The 26518-nt window shown below is 37.4% G+C and overlaps 1 protein-coding gene across 5 annotated transcripts in view; it reads left to right on the top strand.

Annotated features, from left to right (window-relative positions):
• The window catches only part of Gabrb2 (gamma-aminobutyric acid type A receptor subunit beta2), a 232748-nt gene that overhangs the window by 166847 nt on the left and 39383 nt on the right, over nt 1-26518 (top strand). For all 5 annotated transcript variants that reach the window (XM_021726465.3, XM_078052045.1, XM_021726464.3 and 2 more), the window contains 2 exons: nt 21887-22024; nt 23675-23827. In XM_021726465.3, the coding sequence (XP_021582140.1) occupies nt 21887-22024; nt 23675-23827 (291 nt within the window). The remainder of the gene's footprint in view (nt 1-21886; nt 22025-23674; nt 23828-26518) is intronic.

Raw genomic sequence — 26518 nt, 5'->3', positions numbered from 1 at the left:
AATGAATACTAAAGGCCTTATATTTTTAAAAAATACTGTGTGATATTTATCACTTGAATACTCTGAGTAAAATGTGAAGCAGAGATAAATGAGTTTTACAAAAAACAGTGTACCTTGAAGCTGGGTATGTAGGTCAGTAGTAGAGCCCTTGCCTAGCATGCACAGGGTCTTGGATTTAATCCCCAGCAAAACAGAAACAAACAAATCTTTTTTCCCTTTAATTTGTTGAAATTATAAACAGAACACAGATAGTGAAAGTTAACTTCTTTTAGAATCTTCTTTGACTAAAATCACATTATGACTAAGACAGTAATAGCCTCTTAGGCTTTTGAAGCATAGAAAGCTATTTTCTGAATAGCCAAACTTTTCCTAACATCCCATTAGGCCTTATTTGTAAATATAGTTTGTTGCACTGCAGATTAAGGATCGCCTTATAACTCAAATGTTTCATATTGTTGCAGGAAGAGGAAGTTGCAGCTAAAATAAATAAATAATAAAGCAAGCCATGGATCTGGGGTTAAATCCCAGTTGTGTTCTACACTTGTGCTGTGTCCATGAGCAGAAAACATATTCTTTCTTATTTCTTTCATTTTGTTTTTTGACAATGGAAAATTTTAACCATATAGGAAAATAGAAAATATACTGTAATGAGCTCTCATGAAGCCACTACCCAGCTTTAGCAGTCTTATTATTTATTTTATTAATTTTTTTAAAGAGAGAGAGAGAATTTTTTAATATTTATTTTTTTTAGTTTTCGGCAGACACAACATCTTTGTTTGTATGTGGTGCTGAAGATCGAACCCGGGCCGCACGCATGCCAGGCGAGCGCGCTTCGGCTTGAGCCACATCCCCAGCCCAACAGTCTTATTATTTTTTTATTTTTATTATTATTATTATTTTATTATTTATTTTTATTGTTGGTTGTTCAAAACATTACATAGTTTTTGATATATCAGATTTCACACTTTGATTCAAGTGGGTTATGAACTCCCATTTTTACCCCATATACAGATTGCAGAATCACATCAGTTACACTTCCATTGATTTACTTATTGCCATACTAGTGTCTGTTGTATTCCGCTGCCTTTCCTATCCTCTACTATCCCCCCTCCCCTCCCCTCCCCTCCCCTCTTCTCTCTCTACCCCCTCTATTGTAATTCATTTCTCCCCCTTGTATTATTTTTCCTTTTCCCCTCACTTCCTCTTGTATATAATTTTGTATAGCCCTGAGGGTCTCCTTCCATTTCCATGCATTTTCCCTTCTCTCTCCCTTTCCCTCCCACCTCTCATCCCTGTTTAATGTTAATCTTCTTCTCGTGCTCTTCGTCCCTACTCTGTTCTTAGTTACTCTCCTTATATCAAAGATGACATTTGGCATTTGTTTTTTAGGGATTGGCTAGCTTCACTTAGCATAATCTGCTCTAATGCCATCAATTTCCCTCCAAATTCTATGATTTTGTCATTTTTTAATGCAAAGTAGTACTCCATTGTGTGTAAATGCCACATTTTTTTTATCCATTCATCTATTGAAGGGCATCTAGGTTGGTTCCACAGTCTTGCTATTGTGAATTGTGCTGCTATGAACATCGATGTAGCAGTGTTCCTGTAGCATGCTCTTTTTAGGTCTTTAGGGAATAGACCGAGAAGGGGAATAGCTGGGTCAAATGGTGGTTCCATTCCCAGCTTTCCAAGAAATCTCCATACAGTCTTATTATTTAATCTGTTGTCTTAACCATACCCCCACTACCCATCAAGTCTCAGACATCCTGTAATTGTATCCACAGGAATTTCAGTTGTAACATCAAAACATCAAAGCTCTTTTTAAAGCATGAATTAAAACAATTATTACCCCTAAAAATTTGGACTAATTTCTTAATATCACCCAAATTTTATTCAGTGTTCATGCATCTTTAATTATCTCAGTTTAAAACAATTTGGTCGCTCAATTAAGACTTAAGATGTTCACAGCATTGTAATTGTTCTTAACTAATTATTCATGTGAATTTCTTGCCTCCTCCTCTTTATCCTTTTTTCCCCTTATATTTTTTATGTGGAAGAACCTGACTCATGTTTTAATTTAGAGTTTCCCAGAGTCTGAAAGAATGCTGATTGCATTATGGTCATGTGCTACTCTTTAAAGGGTTCTTATCTCTTTTCTTTTGTATGTTTCCCTCAGTATTTTGTTTTGGGCGATTTTTTGCTCTCCCAAGCTTGTGTTAAGGTCTAAGACCATAAGCAAGTTTCAGTTGTATTATTATTTTTTTTGCAAAAAAAAATATTTCATAGTGAGAATTGCTTTTGCATCAGGAGATACATAAGATTTGATTTCCTCTCTTCTTGTGATGTTAGCAACCTACATTTATCACTTCACTGAAGAATGGTCAGTTATACAATTGGTATTGTTCTTTCTTAATTTATTAGCTGGAATATTTATAGAAACACAATTCCCTCATATAATCTAGCTGTTAATCATAGTAGACAAGGGACAAGACTATTCCTCCTTTTATTTACCAATTTTCAAAATACTGAATTGGTTCTCTGCTATTCTCCAGTGTTGACCATTGTAGGGTATATGTGTGTCTACATGTGTGCGTACACAATTGAATTTAAATATATTGTAATATTTTGATGCATTGCAGATTTCATTTTTATTTATATACAAAGCATAACTTATTTTTACAAAGGGGAACCTCTTTAAGTCAACACCTGAGCTTTTTGGATACAACTCTAGTGTTCTTTGGTTTCTTCTGGGCCTTCTAATAGGATCAGATGTTCTAAGTTCATCTAATATGGTCAGCTATTCCTGCCCCAATCAGGAAGACAGCTATTTTTCTACATCGCTGTAGTAGCTTTTAGGGAGAAATGACAATTAGAAACCACAATGAAGGCAGCAGCTTTGTGCATTGCTACAGGCTTGGTCCCTTCTGAGACTTTTCAGTAGACTGCTATAGTGGAAATAATCTCTCTGTTTCATTATCTTTCCCTTTCTCCCTCTTCAATACTGGGCTTGACCCAGAGGTGCTATAACAGTGAGTGAGCTATATCCCTACTCCTTTTTATTTTTATTTTGAGGTAGGGTTTCCCTGAGTTGCCCAGCCTGGCCTTGAACCTACAGTTCTCCTGCCACAGTCTTTTGGGTCATTGGGATTATAGTGCGTGCTGCCCTGCCCCCAACTCTTTTCCATTTTTAAAAGACAAAATATAGCTGGAGTTATTACAGATTCATTAACCCCACTGATTTTCCCCTTGTATCTCCTTTCTACTATATTGTACATTGCAGTTCTTAACATGTTTGACATGTTTAAATTAAAATGAGAATAAGAATAACTCATTCATAGGGTGGTTCTATGAAGACAGAACCCAAAGCATTGTTTACCACAAGGAATGGTAAAGTTTCAAAAAGAGACTTCAAGTTAGTATCTATCTATCATCATCATGTGCTACTAAAGACATACCTATCCTTCCATCATCCACCTACCCTGAGAGGAAGAAATCATGAGTTTAGAAAATGTGCATGTAAAGTGGTAGAGATGCTACCTCATTCCTTTGAGGTCACTTCAATTCAGACTAACCTACAATGGTACTAGCATCAATGAAACAAATCTGAGACTTACAGATGCTTATCAGTGTTTTTCAGAGGTCTCCACACAATACAATCTATTGTCATCGCTACATAGTAAGAAATGGTAACAAAATGACATAGTTCGTGAAGCAAAATAGCAAATATTTCACAAGCCCTCTTGTTGAGTTTTGAATGTGTATATGTGTATGTTTTTGTTTTGTGTAGTACATCTTACCCACAGATCTGCAACAGTTTGGATTAAGCATGCTTAAATGTATTTAGATGTGATAAAATGAAGTAGGATTTCCCCCCATTTTCAATATAAACAAAAGATAGTCCCACATAATGGTGCCCGAGATTTTCATCACTAAAATATCAAGTAAAATTTGCCACTTGTGGATTTCCCAGTAGGGAAGGCTGTTTCTTTGCCATTCTATATGCTGGTTAAGGTATTGCAGAAATGAAGGAAAAAGCTCAAGTAAAGAGTAGTGACTGGTCCTACTTTCTATTCATGACCATAAACTTCAGTCAAACCTTTAATGTTGCAGTGTAGCAGTGTCTTACCTGTCTGGTCCTTTATTCCCCCTCTCATCTAAACAACTCTCTCATCGTTTCTCTCCTCTCTCCTTACTTCCGCAACACCTCCTCCACCAGGCTCACTCTTGGCCATGGTCTAGCTTTCCACCTCACTAAGAAAACTGAATCATCACAGGAGGACTTAGAATACCCCCTCCACCCACCCACACCCACAAAGCCACCTTGTCCCAGCTGCTCTCATACTTACATCTAAATATAATTTCTTCATCTTGCCCACTCAGGGACATGGCTCCAGCCATTCACCCTTTCTCTTGCATCATCAATTTTTGTTTGCTGCTGACAGTATTTCAAGAAGGCTATTATTTCTTCTAATTTAACACACAACAAAATAATAATAATCTTCATTTTGAGCAACAAATACCGCTAGTTACCATGCCACTTCTTGTCCCCTTCTGTAGCAAAATTCTTTTAGTCATCTATTTCCATTTTATTTTGAAGTTATGCAAGATGCCTTTCCCTTCCACCATGACTCCTCTGTGCCTGTCATCATTGTTGATGACGTCTACATTGCCTACTCAGGTGGGTATTCTTCATCTCATAAGACCAGTTTAGCTGAATCACTTGACACTGTTGGTTACTCTTTTCTATTTTACATTTTCCTTCTTTAAATTTTTGGAAACCCCTGCCCCCAGGATTCCTCTTTACCTTACTTATCATTTTTTTCTCATTTTTTTTTACTTTATGGTTCTCTTTCTCTTTAGCCTAAATTCTTAATACAGCTTACACCAAGGCTGAGTTCTTCAAATCCTTGCTAGTCTACTTTCACTTCTGTAAACTATCTCACAAAGGTACATAGCTGTAACTATAATCAACATATTGATTACATACAAATATTTATCTCCACTCAAAATTTCCCCCCCAATACTAGAATTTATATCTACAATTTTGTATACCTGAAACCAAACTCCTTATATCTTCTCTCCAATACCCACAATACATGTGGCCTTTCCCATCTCAATTAATGCTAACTCATCCTTCCATTTGCTGAAGTCAGGACAGCAAACAAGGGATCATAATTGTCCATCCTATTTATTTTACATCCTACATACAGTGCTCTTTGAAACTTCAAAATACTTCTAACATTCCCTACTTCAGATAATTTCTGTTGCTTCTATCCTGCTCTAGGGCATCGTTTACTTACATGAATGTAAGGAGGCACTTTGACTGGTGTCCCTTCATCCTACCAACCCCCAGGTAGAACATTTTAAACATAGAACTTAAAATAATCTCTTAACCCACATGCCAGATGATGTCATTTTTTTTCTGCTTAAAGCCCTCACTCAGAGTAGAAGCCACACACATTTCAAACAATAGTGTATGAAATTCTATATTACATGTCCATCTCCCCAGCACTTTTCTAACTTCGTCTCCTACTTTTTTTTGCTCATTCTGTGGCAGTTTGACATGCCGAATTTGACATTGTTTCTTCAGTGCAGCACTCATGATCCTGATTTGGCTTCTATGCACTGATTTTCCTTTGTCTCTGCGATGCTCTTCCACAGATAGACTCATGGCTGAGTCCTTCATCACTTATGTTTGTCCAGATGCCAGATTTCCTATAAGGAAACAAGGGCACCTTGGTACCTTTCTAAGACTATAGATACTTCTTACCTTGCTTTACTTTTTCAGTTATTCAAAGCACATATACCTTACATTATTTTCAAACATAGTATGTAATTTACTGATTTGTTATACATACTGAATATTGTCTCTCTCCGAAATAGCAATACCTGGCACATAGCATAGTGCAAATAGCAGTACCTAGCACATTTCTTGAGTAACCCTAGATACAAACAACTAGAATTTTTTAAAATCACATTTAGAATTACTTTTTAAATTTTTTCAATTATAATTTATAATGCATGTAACTGTAGACATGCAGTGCATATTTCCTGAATGAGATCATAGCCACAAGCAGTCTCAGAGACCTCCTCAAAAGAATGCCCCATATTCTCTGGGAATATCTAGGACTCCAAGGATATCCAGGATTCTTTGTGAACCGGGACCTAGACCACACTTTAAAATGAGAATAGCTCTCTGTTTCGCTCTTGGAACCCTCTGATTTTCCCAAGAGTCCCATCCACATTTTCCACAACTTCATTGTTCTGTTTCTGCATATGGGCTTCCTCCACTTCCTCATTGCCAATTTTGGTCTCTCCGTTCCTGTTCTGTCTTTCCCTATGAAACTATAATCTTTTCATATTCCATTGGAAATGAACTGCCTGTCTCAACATCTTGAGTCCAGATTCTTAGCAAAGGAGTATGATTGATACAGCATGAAGCAGACAACCACTCAAGTATAATCATCCATAGCAGGGATAAGGAAGTAGTAATTTATCCACCCTTGCCATCCTCTACAGTCTGTCATGCGCCCAGCATAAATTACAAAGATGGATGGAACCCAGATTCAGATCATCTAGGGCCTTGTCAAACATAGGGCTACTTTCAAATGATGTGAAATTATTCTGGTGCTTTTATATAATCAAGATTCAGTTAGCCTTTTCAAGTGCCAATTTGCTCACATTTGGTAAATTCACAAATTTGAAAAAAAAATGTAGTGAATATCACTCTACTTTTGCCTTCACTTGATCCTAATCATGTAAATGTGTTGATTCTACAGTCCCAGTCCGTCTTTCATTCTCATTTACCTCATTCTTGCTGTATACTGTGTGTTAAAACCATATATTCATCATCGTGCCTTGTAATGTTGGACAACCTTGAGGTTCCAGTCCTAGCAATAAGTGTTGGCGAGGATGTGGGGGAAGAAGCACACTCATACATTGCTGGTGGGACTGCAAACTGGTGCAACACTCTGGAATGCAGTATGGAGATTCCTTAGAAAACTTGGAATGGAACCACCATTTGACCTAACTATCCCACTCCTCAGTCTATATCCAAAGGACTTAAAAATAGCATACTACAGGAATGCAGCCACATCAATGTTTATAAGCAGCACAATTCACAATAGCTAAACTGTGGAACCAATCTAGATGTCCTTCAATAGATGAATGGATGAAGAAACTATGGTAGTAATTCACAGTGGAATATTACTCAGCATTAAAAGAGAATAACATTATGGCATTTTCAGGTAGATTGATGGAGTTGGAGACTATCATGCTAAATGAAGTAAGCCAGTCTGTAATGGGGGGAGGCATGGGAAAAATGGAGGAACTTTGAGTAAAGAGGAGAGAGGGTATGGGGCAGAAATGATGGTGAAATGAGATGGACATTACTACCCTAGGTACATGTATGACTGCACTCATGGGACAATGCTGTATTGCATGCAACCAGAGAAATGAAAAGTTGTGCTGCAGTTGTGTGCAATGATTCAAAATGCATCCTGCTATCATATATACCCAATTACAATAAATCAATGAATTTTTAAGAAAAGAGCAGACTAAGGTATGAGAAGTAAAGTTGTTATGTCAGCAAATTATTAACATAAGTTGACTTTTGAGTAAGATATTTTTGTGATTCAAATGAGGCACTTTACAGAAGTATCATCACCCCTGTTGTATAAAGACAGTACTGCAAGGATTGTTACTTTGTAATATTAATATTAAATAAGTTTTCATGCACTTGGCAAAGCTCCCATCTAAACCAAGAACTATGAGCCTATCTGTATATTTGTTCATGTTTTATGTGTTTTTTTAAAGTTCATCTGCTCCTCTGATATGTTAAACTTCACATCTATTTAAGATGCGTTTGGTGTATTTGAACATGTTGTAGATGATGAGACCAATTTTAGCTATTATATACTTGTTAGTCAACAGTAAGAATGAACTTCATCTTAAACACTCAAAAACTTGTTTGGAGCACCAGCTGGGCACCAATCAATATTATAGATGCTCGTTCTCTTACACACATCCCACATTGAACAAGAGAGACACATTTCTGACCCGTAGAAACTTATATGATTGTTTCTGAGTGATCAACTATAAATAATATTAAGCAAGGAAATATTGCAGAAAGCAGTTCAGCAGTTACCATGGGGTGTCCTGGTGACACTCACCATAGGACAAGGAGATCAGGCTTCATGAGGGGGTCACTGAAGCAAGCCTAGATGGAGAACAGATGACGTCCATCTAAAGATCTGCATGAAGTGAATGCAGGAAAGTGCTAAGGTCCAGAGACAGGGGAGTGAGCATTTAGTATATAAAGAACAAAAGAGAAGTTTAGATAGGCGTGGCTAAAAGGACAAATGTAGAAGATAGCTTCGAAGAGGTAGGCAGAACAAAAGTCAATCCTATGAAGATGTTTGCTTTACTTCTTTGGTAAAATGGGAAGTTATTGGGAGTTTTAAGCAGAGTGACACTGTTGAGTTATTCTTTTAAAGCTCACTGCCTCCTCTAGATTGTAGGGTCTTAAAAGTGGAAGGAGTGAAGCCATCTAGCCAGGTTCCCAGGCATGAGATGATGCCGTCACAGTCATGTTCTATGATATTAGTGGGAGATAGGGAGAATTAGAGTTGGTGGGGGAGATCTCATACAAGTTTCTGGAAGTTGCTTTGGGAAAGGTGAAAGGGTCACCATTGCAATTGATAGAAAGATAGATAAATAGGTAGGTAGATAGATAGATAGAAGGAAAGAATACTACTTATTCTTTTAGATCTCAAAGTTATACTCTCAGAATACCCCATGTATAAGAAAATGTAAGTACTTACTAGGGCATTCTTGAATTTTTTAAGGATTTTTTTCAAGCTGTAGAGCACAGTTTCTTTTTATGCTTAAATGTGACCCATGAGTCAGAGTCAGCTAGTACAGTTGTTAAATATGAAAAAGGCTCCTAGGTCCAAAACAAGTTTCCACAGTTAGAGTCTCCAAGAGGTCAAGCCCAAGAACAGAAATATTTAACAGGCTCTGGAGGAGATTTGTCGGCACTGTAAAATTTGGGGACATTGCAGAGTTGAATTATTCTTAATGTCCTGGGCCACTGCTTTTTTGTTTTGTTTTAAATTTTTTTAGTTGTAGATGGACCCAATATGCTTATTTTTATCTGTTTATTTTTATGTGGTGCTGAGGATCAAACCCAGGGCCCCATGCGTGTGCGAGGCAAGCACTCTACCATTGAGCTACAACCCAGCCACTCCTGTGACCACTGTTTTAATTGCTGGTTTTCTACATCAGTAGTATTGGTTCTTTTGTTTTTCCTTTTATCATCAAAACCATTTATAAATAAAACTGTAGTTCTTTAAAGGTAACATGATTTAGAGAAAACTATTCCTCAAATTTAAGTCTGTTGGAAATAGAAATTAACTACAATGAGCTTCTACTGCATACCCATTAGAAAAGCTCAACTCAAGCATCAAAGAACAACTATCATCTTTTGTTTACAAGTGCATTACCTATTGAAGGATGTTTTTTGGTTCCACATGAATTTTCTGATTTTTTTCCTATTTCCATAAAAAATACTGTTGGAACCTTACTAGGGACTGTACTAAACCTGTGCACTGTTTTCGGTAGTATAGATGTTACAACAACATTTATTTTTTACATTCAGGAGTCTTTCCATTTATTGTATCATCTTCAGTTTCTTTTATCAAAGTTCTTTACTTTTCATTGTGCAGTTATTTCACCTCATTTGTTGAATTTATTCCAAACTATTTTTGTAGCTAATTTAAATAGGATTGTTTTCTTGAACTCTTTTTCAGATAGTTTATTGTTAATATTTGGAAATATTGATTACTATGTTGATTTTTTATTCTTCATCTTTACAGAATGTGTGAGTTCTGTCACTTTTCAGTGCAGTCTCAACATTAGGTGTATATTGCCGCAGTCCGGCTGCAGCAAACTAACTGGGGGGTGACAAGGAACTTGTGTAGATTGATACAGCAGGAGTGGGAACCATTTATTGTAGGACAAGAGGGGTATATATACATTACACACAGCTTATCTTAATTAACATAAACTAGATACAGCAGTCAACCTATAAGGAATCTCCACATTTAATGGCTCGTTGGCATTACTTCACAAACCACTCCCTCTGCATAATGCCAGGCGCCATCTTGATTTGTTTACAGACTCTAACAGTATATGTCTGATCATGTCATCTGCATACAGAGATCTTTAAGTTCTTCCTTCCCAATTTGTATTCCTCTCATTTCTTTCTCTTTCCTCATCTCTCTGGTGAGGACTTCAAGTGCTGGGTTTAGTACAAGTTGTGAAAGTGCACGTCCTTATCTTGCTTCTGATCAAAGGAAAGCTTTCCACTTCTTACCAGTGCTTAGGATGTTAACTGTGGGCTGGTCATATGGTTTTTAAGAGTTGAGAACATTCCTTCTATACTTATCTCATTGAGTGTTTATGTTGTAAAGGTTTTACTACTTATTTATTTGTGGCTAACAAATTTACCTGTAAACTTTAAGGAGCAGACATTTATTCATAGTGTCTGAGATTCGGGAATAGGAGTTATCTTCACTAGGTGACTCTGGCTCTAAGTCTGTCATGAGGTTGCAGTCTAGCTGTTGTCTAGGGCTGCAGTCTCATCTGAAGGCTCAAATGGGCAAGAGTCAGCTTCCAGCCTCACAGGGTGTTGGCAGGCCTCAGTTCCTTGGAAACCTTTGGATTAAGGGCCTCATGTCCTCTGAATGTTGGTTGGAAGCCTCCCTGACTTCCCTAACACGTGGGTCTCTCCATGGGGCAGCTCACATCATGGAGGAGCAAGGAATCGGGAAGATAGAAAAATTGCACAAGCATATCCAAGGAGCTTCAGCCTTGTCATAACCTCAAGTGAAATTCCATCACTTTGTTCTGTTTGTGGGAAGCATAATGTTAATTCCAACCCAAGCTCCACCGGGAAGGGAAGAAAGACCTACCCACCGTTTGTGAGTGATAATAGTGGCAAATTTTATACTTATCTTTAAAATCACCACTGCAGGCTAATTCTCTGTCCAAACTGAATAAAAAGATAATGAAGACCTAAAGATGCTTCAGTTAGCTTGGCTGAATTTGAGTCTTTTCTTGGTGATTATTTAATTTTTATATCTTTTCATGTCCTATATTTCTTCTTCAGTGTTAATGTTATCTTTTATCTATTAAGAAATTATTCTCTTCTCAAATCAGGAATAAAATCAATGGTTTAGGAGGAAAAAAGGATGCACATGAACATTGGTAAAGTATACATGTGCTACTTAAGCCATTTTCTGTATACCTTTTTTTTTAAAAGATGAGAATGTTTTATTTCATGTTAGAAGTCTCCAATATGAACTCCCAGATTTTCACTAGTGAAACTACTCTCAGGGTCCTGTTTCTGTGCATAAATTGCGCCAGAGTTTAGGGGCCACACTAAGGGAGTGGCAGCTTACTTTATCTACATATGTAGGTAGACCTTCTACTTGATGGAGAGGCAGATATGGCTGGACAGTACCTTCAATTGTAAACAAATGTGTTAGTTTTTTACTATAAAAAGGCAATTCCTGTCGTCAAAGGAGATCACATTATTTATGTTGAATTTTAAGAATTTTGATTATATATATTCTTTTTTTACTTAGTTGAGACATAAAGCTGACCTTTAAGTCTTTAGCTATTCAAGACTAAATTGTTTTTACTTGTATTACATAGGAAAACAAGGTTGTTAGTTTGGGAATGATTTTTAGTGATTTGAAATTTAATGAATTGTTTAGTTTTATTTAACACCTGGGAGTCCCTGAGACCTTCGTAGGATGTCCTCAAGGTCAAAGCAACAGTGCCAAAACTATATTTGTCTCATTTACTCTCATTTTGTCACAATGTACAGCCATACTTTCCAGAGGCTACATGAAATGAGTTTTTACAATAACTCACTGCAGAAGCAAACATGAGAATACAATTATTATCTGTTAAATCCCTAACAATAAAGAAGTCTGAGAAATTTTGAAAGAAAATACACTCTGTTCATATTTTTTATTAATAAAAATATAATCATTCTCCACAGAAATTGTTGTTGATATTGGCAAGTAATAGGATACTATTGTTGATTTCAACTAATTAATGATAAGTATCTTTAAATGCATGCTTTAATTTCTAGCATGGCAAATATCAATAGCCATAACTCATACAAACAACAGTCTTTTGTAGTCTTTAGTAATTATTCAGCATGAAGGGCAACTGAGACCGAAAACTTGCAAGGTAGTAAATTAGAACAAGACTATCTTTTCAGATGTGGAAACTGAGGTTTGAGTGTATGAATTGCTCAAGGTTCTATGGCTCATATATAGCAGGACAGGGACAGAAATCTAGGTAGATCTTCTGATTTGTTACACCATATGGCTCAGCCTCTTAATATTCATTAAACAGTGGGAGATCCCCTGCAGCAGTTCTCAGCTGTGCTTCTGAATGCTATCCTGGTAGTGAAGTTGTATATTCCATACTACTCCACGGGGAACAGAAGGCTTTGTTTTCTGTTTTAAATAGAACTTAGTGTTTGCTACTTAAGTATTTGCTACTTAAGGATATAACCCAAAACCTAGAGGATTAAAACAAAAGCCCTTATCATTGCTCCATGGGCTACAGGTCAGCTGGGAGGTTCTGCCAGGCATTGCTGATTTTAGATGCTCTCACACATGCATCTATTGTCCTCTCACAGGTAGGCTGGGGACTTACTGTCTGCTGCAGTGAAGGTAACTGGTCACATGCCTCTCGTCATCCAAAGGGTTGCCGAAGAGTAAGGGTGCATTGCAAAGCATCTCAGAGCCCATGTTCAGAACTGGCTCACTATTCCTTTTGATTAAAGCAGGTGGCTATAGCTGCTCAGCTTCAAGGTGTGGGGAGGTAGTCTTCCCTTCATGGTAGGAGTCACATTGCAAAGTGGAGTGGAAACAGTGAGAGGAAACAGCAAAGAAATATTTCCACCACATTACAGAATAATTCAAAAATATGGCTTTGAATCATACATGAGATGATAAATATGGTAACTGAGGGATTGAGTGCAAGCGTTAAAGAGGAATTAATTCAGTTCCCATTTCTGACATTGGGGCAAGTGACTTAACCTCTTTAAATTGCAGGTTCCTCATCTGTAAAATAAGGAAAACAGTTTCTATGTCAGAGGGTTTTATTAAGGCCTAGATGAGGTAATGCTCATGAAGCACTTGGTTTCACACAGGAAATGCTCTGAAAACATGAGCTAGTGGCTATTTGATGAAGCCCTTACTCTGGCTCAGTTCAGTGAACTCTTCCTGACTCCCCCAGACAAAAGAGCAATGGCATATTTAACAGTGCATGTCTGTCTGCATGAGCAGCATGTAAGCCATCAGCTCCTGTGGCCTCCCTCCTGCTGTTTACATAAGCCTCTCACCAAGCACAGTTCCAGTCCCTCTCAGTAAACACCTACTACACATCTGACACTCACTACTCACCATGCCAAGCTATGTAGATTGCAAATTTACGGAACATGTTTTCTCAATGAGACAGTTGAGTAAAGGAGCTGCATACCTTACCAGGAAACATGAATTAGAGTTATTGAGTACTCACAGGAGGCATTATACAAGCACATGTTAGGTGCATATGTCCAAAGTGTATGGACAATATAAACTTTTTTTCTTATCAGTGAGGATGCATACTTACAATCTATGTCACGAACAACTCTTTAAATCAAAAATTTCTCTGCAAGAGCATCATGTCTCTCTCATCCCTTAAATAAGCAAGTCCTCAGCTGACCCCATGTCCCAGTGAAGATATGCAAAAGAATGGAGTAAGATGAGAGGCCCAAATCAGTTCTGACGTCAGCCAGCTAGTCCTTTACTTCCTGTGTCACCCCTTATTAGGAAGCAGACGGGTTGGAATAACAGCTGATGGCACCAGATTGCACAGCTGTATATATCGCCTTGGTCATTCAATTGGCCTTGTTTTATTACTCCTTAGTTAACAAACTCTTCTTTGTGGCTATACCCACTTCCCACCAGGGGAGCATTATTGCCTTTGAGCTGTATGTACCGGCTCCCTCTGGAGACTTGTGTGGCAGATTGGTTTCCAAAATCTACCAGCCCCCAGGAAGTCATTTCCAGAGCGCTGTGACCACTCAAACAGTACTTTTGTTTGTCTCAGGAATGCCCATGTGTATTAAAAGCAGCATCAGGAAGATTGCTTCAATACAGAGGCCTTTGCTGCAGCCTGGTAGCTCCCTTTTATGGACTGGTACTGGCGACACTGCCTTTCTTTAATGTTGAGGCTACTGCACAGGACTTCTGCATCCAACCACAATGGCATTCACACTTGCCATCCCAGTCACTTGCCATTCAGGGAATGGCATCTGCTTATGACTACCCTGTCAAAGGGGGATCTGATGGACCACAGGCAAAGGTGTTAGTATGATCACTCACAGTTCAATTCAGCAAGCTAGTCCAATGTCACCCTGAGTTAAGACCTTTATCAAGAAGAGAAGTGCCACAGAGAGGGACCATATATGGCTCCTGATAAGATAGTGGCAAAAACCAGCACATCACCCAATTCTCTAATGCAAAACTCTCTGTGAAAAGCACGGTAGCAGAAAACAAGCTGTAGTGCTATAGAAACATGAGGTAAGGAAAGAGAGAAAAATGAGATAGAGTCTTGTTGGAAATTGAAGTTGTTCCTTAGAAGATGCAGACACTTGATGTGAGTGGGAAAATGTTTCGGGTAACAAATAACTGGAAATAACTGAGAGTCAGGAGGTTACTGAAGGTTGCTGAATAGGATGGGTAGTCAATGAAAGACTTGAAAGAGAAAGAAGTATAATAGAAGACAGGGCTGCACAAAGAAGCCACATGATGGAGTTTCAAATACCCTACTGAAGAATTCTCATTTAATTCTGGACCAACTGGGAAGGCCATCTGGAATTTTTCTGTATTTTTGCTTTTCATATTGTTTCATCTTATTAAAGCATAGAAATCGCATCATCGGTCTGTTTTTAAACAAGCCGCAGTAGTCACTTTTGTAGCGTAATTTGGAGAAAGAGGAAACCCCTAAAAGGTTGCTGACTAATGCATTGAGGAATATAAATAAAAAATGAGGAAGTCTAAAGAGGTCAGTAGTCTTAGTCCTACTAAAGCTAAATATTTAAATAAAACTGGTACAAATATAAATGAGAAAAATTTTGGACCTAACCCCATCTCCTATTCTCTGTTGTTAGTGCCTGTTGATGATTATTGGTCATTAACCATTAATGAAAACCAGGCCTCTGGATAGACAGCATCAGAAACTTCTCTGTCCCTCATAAGAAAGGCATAACTAGGAAAAGGCATTTTAACTTTGGACCTCATAAAACTTTTCAGAAAAAAAAAAAAAACTCGTTCTACTCTGGCTCAGGCTATATCCAAGATATTCCTTGCCTGCCTCCTTTGGCACAGTAAAAAACAATCGCTCTGTAAAATCTTTTAACCCCTTGCTATATCAAGGACTGTCCATGGACAGGCAGTATCAGCTCTTCTGGGAGTTTGTAAGCACTGGAGAATCTCAGGCTTCACTATTAAATCAGAATCTTCATTCTAACAAGATTTACAGGTGATTTTTTGCACATCAAATTTGAAAAGCACTGAACTATTTATTAAGCCAAAATTTTTCAACCTCTTCTGTATTACTTTGGTACTTAGAGTCTGTTCATTTGGGCAAATCAGGGTTAGATGCAGGTAAGATCCTGATAACCATAGCCTGCTCTGGTTCTCTATAGAGACAGGACTGTGTAAAGAGGTGCTTAGGGTTCTACATTCTGCACTTGGTAGTTGCTATAATTGTTTATTGTGGCTATTTTTGTTTATTCATATTTTAAAGTTTTTATCAAGGACCTTTACACAAATTGCTTAATCTCTCCAAAAATGATTTTTTTAAAACTTAAGAAACACATCGTGGAGCTAAGCTTGCAGGAAACAGCCACCAGATAATCCTACACCCAACACAAACAACAAATACAGAGCTCTGCATTAAAAATCTGAATGGAGAAATGTTCTTTAAAGCCCACAATTGGACAGTTTACCTCATTATTATAGATTTTCTATTATCTTTCATCATAAGATTTGAATTTAAAAGTGGCAGTCACACACACACACACACACACACATACCACACACACTCACGCGCGCACACACACACACACACACACACACACAGATAGGTTATCTTTGAATGCTAGGCCATGACTTGATGGTGTCTTTACGAAGATAACACTGCATAACACTAGGTAATCAATTCTGACCTACCCTAGGCCAATTATTTTAAACTGCTTGAGGTCTAGAAATGATTTGACAGCCGAACATTTGTGTCTAGCAGACCATCTAAAGAGCAGAGAGAATAAGATGCAATTAAGGAGTTAGGGCAGTCATCAGAGTGTCTTTGGAACACTTTCACCCTGTTGAATTTGAAGAGCGGTGGCTGACAAGTGTGTGTCTTTCTCTTTGCTTCCTGAAAAAAACCCTGTATTCTAGCAGAGCATCCAGGTCTGTGAATGGAGTGCGTGTGTTCTGATTGTGGACCCATAAGCTTCTGATGAGGGCCACTTGAGTTAGATGGTGAGAGCTGTTTGTCTTTTTGCTGAGTACGTCATCCTGTTACTTCCCTAAAATGTAAAATGTTTGCAAACCCCCCCCCCCCCGCACCTGCCCCATGCCTTGCTCCATTAACAAGGCAGTTCTGTGTTATTCAAGATGTTTTCTTCTCTTCTGGAAACTTTTTTGGAGAAAAAAGTATTTACTAAAGAATCAAGATAAGGTTCAGAGGGACTGTGGGGCTTTTCAAGGGTTTACCTCACTGTAGGGGTCATTACTAAAAAGGATTGTATTTAAGGTCTCTAAAAATCTTCATTATTTGTCCAGTGTGTAAGGAATGATTACACCTGGGTGGGTATTTTTATATGCTAAAAATTATCTGGTAAAATAGATTTGGGTTATGACATGGCTAAATAGAATTAAATGGATTCTTTATTGCAAAATCTTCTATTCTTTGTTGTGTTTAATGTTTTGTGACTTTACATAACAAGTGGCCCAAACGTGCTGTTACTCTCAAATATTTTGAAGGTGGAATCCTTTTTCCATGAAGCACACTATAGGATGAATGACTCTTAGAACAGAAATCAAGACTTACCAATAGTTTTTTTTCAGACTAATAATAGGAATCACGTGAAATTTTTAAATACTGAGAGGCAGTTGCATGCTAATCTTTTTAACAATGAAGCATTTGATTCAGAAAGTACATAAAGTGTTGTGGTGGTCACATAAAGGAAAGAAAATCTGAGGTAAGATGTTTCTTGAGATGATTCTTAAAAAATCAAACCACCTGTATCTTTTGTGAACTGACATAACACTGACTCTAAATTCTCACTCATTCCCCACAGGGTATGATGACAGAATCCACAGGTTAAAACCACTGAGAAGTGACTATGATTTTGTAGGATCCAATGGGAAGTCCCATGTATATAATTGCCCTAATACATTTACTAACCCAATCAAGGAGCAAAATATTAAATAAGTAATGATAAAAACTATGACTCACTTTTTTGGTTTTCCACTAGGAAAACATAAATGGAGGCATCTGGGAATTTACTTCTTTCCAGTGTTCTCATAGCTGCCTATAATTTAACGTCTTGGTACAGCTTTGACTTTTGGCATGATAAATTATTCTAAAATAAAATATTTACTTAATAAATAACAAAATATGCATGTACACTGACAGCAGAGACAGAAAATCTTTTTTAACATATCATGTTATACAATAAAATACTGTCACAATTGTAAGAATGTATTCAGTTATTATGTGGATGTGTTTAAAATGGCATTTCTGTTCCTTAGATCTTGTGGAGTATGTGTTTTTATCAGTATTTAAAAGAGAATGTATCTATCATTCATTTTTTTATAAATTTATAAATGTGTGTATTTTTCCTTCCTGATCAGAGGCTTATAAGCATGTCATATAACTTTAATTCCTCATGGTAAATGACAATGAATTTATATTTTAGTTTATTCACAGACCATCTGAATTTATTACATTTTTTATGCTAATGTTATAAAATAATTGAATGACTCAGCTTCTGGAATTCCATGAATAAAATATAAAAGATAGGTTTGATTTGCAATACATAAATGAAAGGCTTTCGTGCATCTCCTACTGATATCTTTTTAAAAGAATCCAATTATTTTTCACTCATTATGAGAGCTGTAAAAGTTAGGTCATATATATTTGCATATGTTTTCATTTTAATCACTTATAAAGGCTTTTAAATATTCCTCCAGAGAAGACTGAAAATAAGAAGAAAACTGGGTCCACTTTAAGCTAATCCTATGCAGTTCACTGAACTGGATTTTGAACTTGACCCACCATGGCTGTGTTATGGATCATTCACTTTTTGTCTTCAGAAATGGATGATGCAAAAGAAACCCATTTGCTTTCCACCCGTAACATTTCATATTCAGCTAAGCAAAATGATTTCAGGTGATTTTGTTTTTGCAGTAGCTTAAAAGAAGGGTATACAATATGCTGCTTCATTGTGTTGAATTCTAAAACCTTAGACATCAAAATAACCTTCATATTTCTTATTATATCAGTGTCCAAGCACTTTTCTAGAGTTGCACAGTGTGGTCAAACAGCTGAGCTTCTCCTTTTGAAAATGCTTATAATAAGCAGAACTGGTGTCAAAATGGTATGCAACTAGATGTTCATTTTTTATAATTCTTACTAAATTACTATCAGCTAAAATTTATAATCATTATATGCCAAGTACCTTTTTAAACATATACTTTTCACCTACATGCAACTCTTTGAAGCAGCCATTATTATTGTCCCAATTTGTAGATGAGAAAATAGGAAACAAAAAAGTAACGTAATTTAGGGAAAACTGTCACATAGAGTAACGTAAAATAAAGAACCTCTGGATTCTTCTTAAAGGTGCTTATTGCATTCTTCAAATTCATTTTAACAATGTTTATTTAGTGCCAACTCTGTGCCAGGGACCATGCTAAGAGCAGGGGACAGAGATGTGAACAGCCTGTGTCTCTTCACAATGGGTGAACATCTGGATAATGCTTCAACAGAAACAACCACCCACCCAAGTCCACATCTGGATAAGATTATCATTTTATCCCTTCCATAACATTTACTTAGTATCTGCTCCCTACCACATATTAACTAGCAAATACTGTCAAACATCTGGCATTTTGACAAAAGTGTATTATTCTTGGTAATGTTTCTGCATGTGGAACAACCAATAGGTATCTCCTATACCACTGAGTTGGATTGGCATAGGTATTCTCATTCTTCTACCTGCAGATAGTTTCTGTGATAGGATTTATAGTAATGGACACAAGAAGGTAAATACTGAGGAAGGTAAGGAGGAGAGGAATCTGGAAAATTAAAAATCCTCCTCCTAAGCTTAGACTTGGTCCATTATGGGAAATATTGAGGTGACTCTTTTCTTATTCTCTTTCTTTGAAGATAGCTGCATTTTATTTGTATAAAAAATGGATAATTACTTTCTTGTACATATGTTTGGTATTTCCTAGAGGAGATGCAGTAGGAAAATTCTTTCTTTGGGTCAGTCACATTTACATGACAACAATTCTTGACTCATCAGATGTGTCATTGTTTTTTTTTTTTAAAAAAAAAAAAACTTCTTTGTAGTTGTAGATGGACAGAATGCCTTTATTTTATTTCTTTATTTTTATATCATGCTAAGGATCAAACCCAGTGCCTCACATATAGTAGGCAAGCGCTGTGCCACTAAGCTACAGCCCCAGCCCCAGATGTGTAATTTTAATTAATTAACTTGCCGTATGGGTGTCTAATAGTTGTAATGCATATAAGTACTGCTCTCTGTGGAATGATTATTATGAAAATTAAATGAAATAATTACTGGGAACTCTACTAAAGTTTTTTTTAGTTTTTTTTAGTAGAGTTCCCAGTAATATCGATGGCAGTGTTCAATAAGTTCATTTGCTATTATTTTAATTCTTTTCATCATCTTCCTCTTTATTTGCTAGACAAGTGGTTCTCAATGTTTTACACATGCCAACTGCAATAGAATTATCTGCATAGTCTGAACTATCAGGCCCTGGGCCAGTGGCTGGCTAACTCACTAGGAATCTCTGATGAATTCTCAGGAACATGAAATGATGAGCCCAGGTTCCTGGGTTTTGAACTTGAACTCTCTGTGAACAGGAAGGGTTGATGGCTCTTGAAGCCTGTGAACTGAATCAGTCAATGGTGGTTGGGATTTAATAACATCTATATGTTTATCATAGAAGTCAAGGAGAATCTGAGGGCTGCTTTCAAGGGAGATGATTATCTTCCTATTTCAAAGATACCCCTTTTATGTTTAGACATTATATTTTCAATGTTAGGATGCTCTTCTAACTACCTAGTTTGATTCTAGGAGCTATTGCCATTTTTTTTCTGTTATTCTAAATTGTTTATTGGTGGTGGAATTATCACTATTACTGAACTAGTTTGTAACAGAGATCTGTATAAAGAACCAATGAGAAATTAGATTGCATTTGAGATGTTGTTCTAGACCCATGGTATATGCGTCCATATGAGGAAAATTGAAACCTTAGAAAAAGTCCAGTTATCCTTTGGGGCAGTCACATGTCAAAGGACAAAGAACTTACACAATCTTTTTTTTTATTGATAGATGGGCATATACCTTTATTTTATTTATTTTTATGTGGTTGGTACTGAGAATCAAACCAAGTACCTCACACATGCAAGGCAAGCACTCTGTCACTGAGCCACAACCCCAGAACTTACACAATCTTTATGATTTGTATGTGCGTGTCTCTTAGACTTGCCTGCCTCTTAGACTTGTAAACAATCCAGATGCAAAAGTTCTTTGAAGAGATAAATATGGTATCACTTTAAATTTAATATATGCAAATGTATGCATTTTGGGGGGGAGATTTTTTGAGGGGGTGAATAAGTGTGTAAAATGTCATTAATATACACTGGACTCCATTGCATACTTCCATGTATCACACTGATTGTGGTCCAGTGTGGTGTATTCATTACAGTTAGATGTTTGAGTATTAGTTATTGATATCTGTGCTTATTTGTTGAAATTGTACTCAGATCCATGGCTTGAAAATGTCATTGGAACAAAGAACAGGTCTTTGTTATACACACTCCTTTCCCTAGAGACTGCACTGATGAGCACCATAGGTATCTGATAAATAACTGTGTACATAGCGTGTACGCTGCTCCTCAGAACTATTGGAATTAGTGTTATATTGATTTGGGGATGTTTTTAATTGGATGTGTTATAAAATCAAATTTAGAGATCATGTATGTGAATATTGAAAAATTGATTACCCACTTCTTCATAATCATTCCTCTTCTGACATGAAAGCCAAATATATTGTAATTCAGATATTTTATATTATTGGGGAGTGTTTGGTAGCTTTCAGTACTGAGCTGATCATTTCCATGAGTTTTCTCCTCTTCTGTCCTCTTTGAGTGCAATTTAGAGTTATGTGGTAACGTGATGGGAAAGAGTTTCCTAAAGTGAGGTTTATAACCAGATAAACCTAGTTTCAAGCCCCATCTGCACTTCCCAGTTGCAAGAGGCTGTGAGTAGTTCATTTCTCTACACCTGTGTTTTCCCATGAGGGTCTAGTCATATTTCCCTAGTAGGATCTCTATAGGAGGTTTTAATGTGGTAATAGACTCTACATGCTGACTATGGTATTTGACACATTATGACCTTTAGGTGTAGCTTTTAAAGTTGCTTTTCTAAACAGATGTTCTTTTTCTTTTTCTTTTTCTTTTTTTTTTTTTTTTTGGTGTGTGTTTCCTTTTACAGATGGATATACCACTGATGACATTGAATTTTACTGGCGTGGGGATGACAATGCCGTAACAGGAGTAACCAAGATTGAGCTCCCGCAATTCTCCATCGTAGACTACAAACTTATCACCAAGAAGGTTGTTTTCTCCACAGGTTCGTATCAGGGAAATGAATCTTCATCATAGTTTGTCAAAAGGCTTCGCTTTCACTGAGGTCCTGTCCCGGGAAGGATCAAGCCTCTGAAGGATTTGGCTCTGCTGAAAACCCTGCTCCCCACAGAGCCTACAGCTCCATCCAGAACCCAGGCAGCTCCTCTCCAGAAGGTGCCCCAGCAAAGCTCAGAGGGTCATCTGCATGTACCTCGTGCTAGAGAAGGGACTAAGATTTTAGAAACGGGATACAGAAGAGTTGAAGACCTGAGTCAGAGAGGTCCCCAGCTCAAGGCCTTCCTGAGAACTTAGGATCATCCCGGGGCCTAGAACAACACAGTGGAAGTCCTCAGGCAGCAGAGGAGAAGAGTTTTATGATCTTCACCATTCTGCCCCTTCCAGACGTTGACATCATCCTACTGTCTTTGCCATCTTGGCCCTTTCAACTCTGAGACTGGAGGTTGCCAGACTTGATGTCATCGACATAATTCTTTTACATTTATTTTTAAACAAAAAACCAGGAAAACAATTATTTGCTAGATATTAATTTAGTAGCAAAAGAAATTGAAATCTTAACAAGAATGACCCACTTTATATAATTTTTCCATTGAAGTGAATCCCATTGGCACAGTAATGGCTAATACTGTAACAGTAAATATCGATCACCTTTCTGCTAAGAATTCAGATACTTCTTGTTCCTACAAACCACAAACCATTTAAAGCAAGAGCTGTGTGACTTGGTAAATATACCAAGTTGCCTCTAGCTTAAAAGAACTATTTCCAAAGTGGGATGTCCTCCAAATCCCTAAAAAGACAAAAATATAAAGGAAAGAAAACAAACTGAAAACTTTTCCAAAGGATAGAATCTTTAAACCCCTAAAGCTCTTTGGAATGAGTTGCTGCTTCAAATAATCTTACTTTCATATTAGCCCAAGAAGACTAAATAAAGCTTCTCTCAAATAGTGGAAGTATCTCCCGTGCAGTGCATTAACGTGAACTTTTTATATTGTGAGAATGTGCTCTCCTGTGACTCTCATCCAAAGAGTAGTGCCCTAGATCACTACAACCAAAAACCCAGACTTAGTAACCTATACTGTTAGTTGTTTTTTCCCAAAAATGTTGCTCAAAAGCAATGATTCTTCACCATCTTGAGAATCAGGGAGCATTGAAATTGTTAAGAACTAATAAAGGATCTATGCACGTGAAAATCTACACAGAAGGGACTTTTATTTTCTATGATCAGAGCATGCAGCTTTATTCTTATGTAAGAGAAAAGCGATAGGGTGAACTTGCTGGGGGACAATTAAGAAAGGCAACAAAAGGTTCTCCCAAAGAGTCTTGTCATCACAATGGCAGAGAATCAGTCTCTGTTCCTTCAGTGTATGGCGCTGAGTAGGGAAAAGCAGGAATCCTTTTTAATCACTGGTGAGTATAGGATGTATTCCACACTGAGTAGCTTCTGCCACTCAGTAGCTCCTGCTAATTAAACCCCAGTGCTCACAGACTGTTTTTGCTGGGGGGGGGGGAGGACAAGTTCCTAAACCAAGAGCTAGAATTGAATTTAGGGAATATGTCAAAATGTTTATGGACTTTAATGAAAAGCATTGTGTAGCTATTAATTAATAATGATAACATTCTGAAATTGCCTTTCTAGGGTCCTATCCCAGATTGTCCCTCAGCTTTAAGCTTAAGAGAAATATTGGCTACTTCATCCTGCAAACATACATGCCTTCCATCTTGATTACGATCCTCTCCTGGGTCTCTTTCTGGATTAATTATGATGCGTCAGCTGCCAGAGTGGCTTTAGGTAAGCCATTTTCCAACTGCCTGTGGGTTTCACTCTGTGCCTGCATGTCTGTACATGCATGCAGTTTCCTACCCAGGGATTTGTAATGCCTGACACGACTGGACCTTGCCCATTACAAGAGTTTAGCCTTCAGACTTTGGGTGATCTGATTCACCATTAAATCAATTAAACACGAATTAAAGCTCTTGCGTGTCAAAATTAGTTAACTATATAGCTGTTGGTAATGAAATTAGATTCATTGGTTTCATATTTTTATTGAAACATATTTCATGTAATATTGCTTGCATAAGTGTTCAATTTGCATCTATTGCATGCTTCTATACCTGAGAAGAGCTCCTTTCCAACTTTTCTTCCATAAGACAAGGATATGCAATATGTAGTAGAAGGATAAGTAAAAAGGATTCTACAGTTTTATTAATGGTTTTGAGCAGCATACAGAGGATAGAGACAGCAGAATAAGAACACTGGGAAATAATCTGTGGCATGGCATGTCATAAGGCTTTTTTCTCTTATAACAACAGGAGGAGGATATTAAATTATATTTCTTAAATATTTTTGTTATTAACTCTGGGTAAAGTAAATTTATGACCTTCTGTACAATCTTCATTATTTCCAGTTCTGACTATTCCCCTTAAAATATTGAATTGTTGACTTCTTCACCACGAGATCTCAAATTCCATTATTGCTTTCTTAGAAAGTCATTCATTATTCATTCAAAAAAATATCTGTTGAATTCCTGATAGGGTCTAACCAGACGGTGCACTGGGTACAGCAGTCTTCTTCTGGAAGATTTACTCAGGTAGTAAAAGATAGACAACAAATTGAATAACCATGCATATTATAGTAGAGGATAAATCCATAGAGGGAAATCAGCCAGGTAAGAGGGCTTGAGTGTACAACAGAGAACAGTTTAGGAAAATCAAGGCTGATCTGAGGGCAGAAGTTGTCCATAAAACACAAGAGTTCAAGACGAAGACCCAAGTAGCTCATTTGGTGATGATATTCCCTGCTACTGCGAGTACCCTGAGGCAGGAACCATCAAAATAGGTTCTCAAGAATCTTCTGAGGCCAGGATAGAGTAAGCTCAAGGGGCGGAGTAAAGATGATATTGGGGAGGGAGGAATGAAAGATCATGAAGGTTTTTATAGACTATGATACAGACAGACATTGCCATTGAGCAAAAAAAAAAAAAAAATGACAAGATTTGATTTCAGTTTGAAAGGGGTTCACATTGGCTGATGTTAAGGTTAGAATATGATGGCCCAAGGATGGAAGGGAGTAGAAGAAATGACCTCTGGCAAGGCCTGTGATATATACTCTTAAAATGCTGCCCTATGAGGACTAGCCATAGGTATAACTTTCATTCTGCGATGAATTTTCTCCCACAGTACTGAAGGATCTCCAGGGGAAGATCCAAATCTGGTATTGTATCCACAGTGTCCTGCCTGGGGAATGGTGCTCAGTAATTGTTCCCTGAATGAAGAAGGAATGCATACAGTTTGAGAATATCCTATATCTACTTTGTGTGTATTGTAGAATCAAGAAATAATCATTTACTTTTTAAAGGAGATTTTTGAAACATCTTTTTAGGTGAGCAATTTGCTAATATTTTCAGAAATACCTCAAAATCGGACTTAGTCAAATCAACATTGTCTCATCATGTGGAGCAGGGTAGTCTATAGTTGACATGGAGAAGAGAACAAAAATGATTAACATAGAAAAGAGAGGAGAACCGTTAAGATACTTCATTTAACATAAAGCAAAACCAAGGCTCAAATCTATATTTTCTGAAGTTTTTCATGAAAATCTACAGAAGCAAAATTAGAAGTATGACGCTGTTGCTAGATAAAAATCGAATCAGAAAACTATGTCCTCAAAAAGTCATAGAAATAAAATTTAGCCTTTGAGATATGCTGTTTGGGTAGTGTTAAAGGGAACAGTTAGAAAGACGCTGTTTTAAACAGTCATGGTACGACTTCCCATCTGTGTGATCTTGACCTCTGAGCTTTGTCTATTTTCACGTTCACTGTTTGGCAACAAAGTTGGAATTTATCATGCTCAGAGCTCTGGACTCCTGTGCTCTTTACCTTCCAATTACAACTTCGAGGAAAACTACTTGCGACAGCCAGAGCTCTCCACTCTACTGGAGGAGCAGTTAGAGTCTAACCCAGGGTGGCATTTCCCATAGAACTCTTATAATACTTCTGAGCTGTTTATGTGGGCATTGTGCCTGATTGTCCAACCCTAAGCCATGAGAACTAACTCCTTCTTCTCCGCTACCCTCCACTTCCAGTTTCTGAAATGTTGACAAGTGGTTCATTTAATGCCATCTGTATAATGTGTTCATTGATTTCAGAATCATTGCTCTTATTTTACTTCCCCTCTGTCATTTAAGTGGATTTTTCCAGAAGCCTTTGAACTGGTGTCCTTTATTGTCTTGCTTGTGTCTGACCCACACTCCACCCTGCTACCAGAGTGACTGTCCTAAATTCAGTTGTCTATAAGTTTCCTGCTTGAAGCTGGCCAATGCTTCACGTTGCCTTTAATTTAAACGTCTTCTTAGGCTCCCCATCTTGCAGCCCTTTCTTGAATCTCCCCTCTTCTCACAATTCAATTCATCCTGCTTAATAATGCACCCATAATTTTTCTTGGAAACCCAACCTTTTATATCAAGTTTTCTCCACCCCAGTA

This window comes from Ictidomys tridecemlineatus, chromosome 1, assembly GCF_052094955.1.
Source record: "Ictidomys tridecemlineatus isolate mIctTri1 chromosome 1, mIctTri1.hap1, whole genome shotgun sequence".
Lineage (NCBI taxonomy): Eukaryota > Metazoa > Chordata > Mammalia > Rodentia > Sciuridae > Ictidomys > Ictidomys tridecemlineatus.
This window is presented reverse-complemented; position numbering and strand designations above follow the sequence as displayed.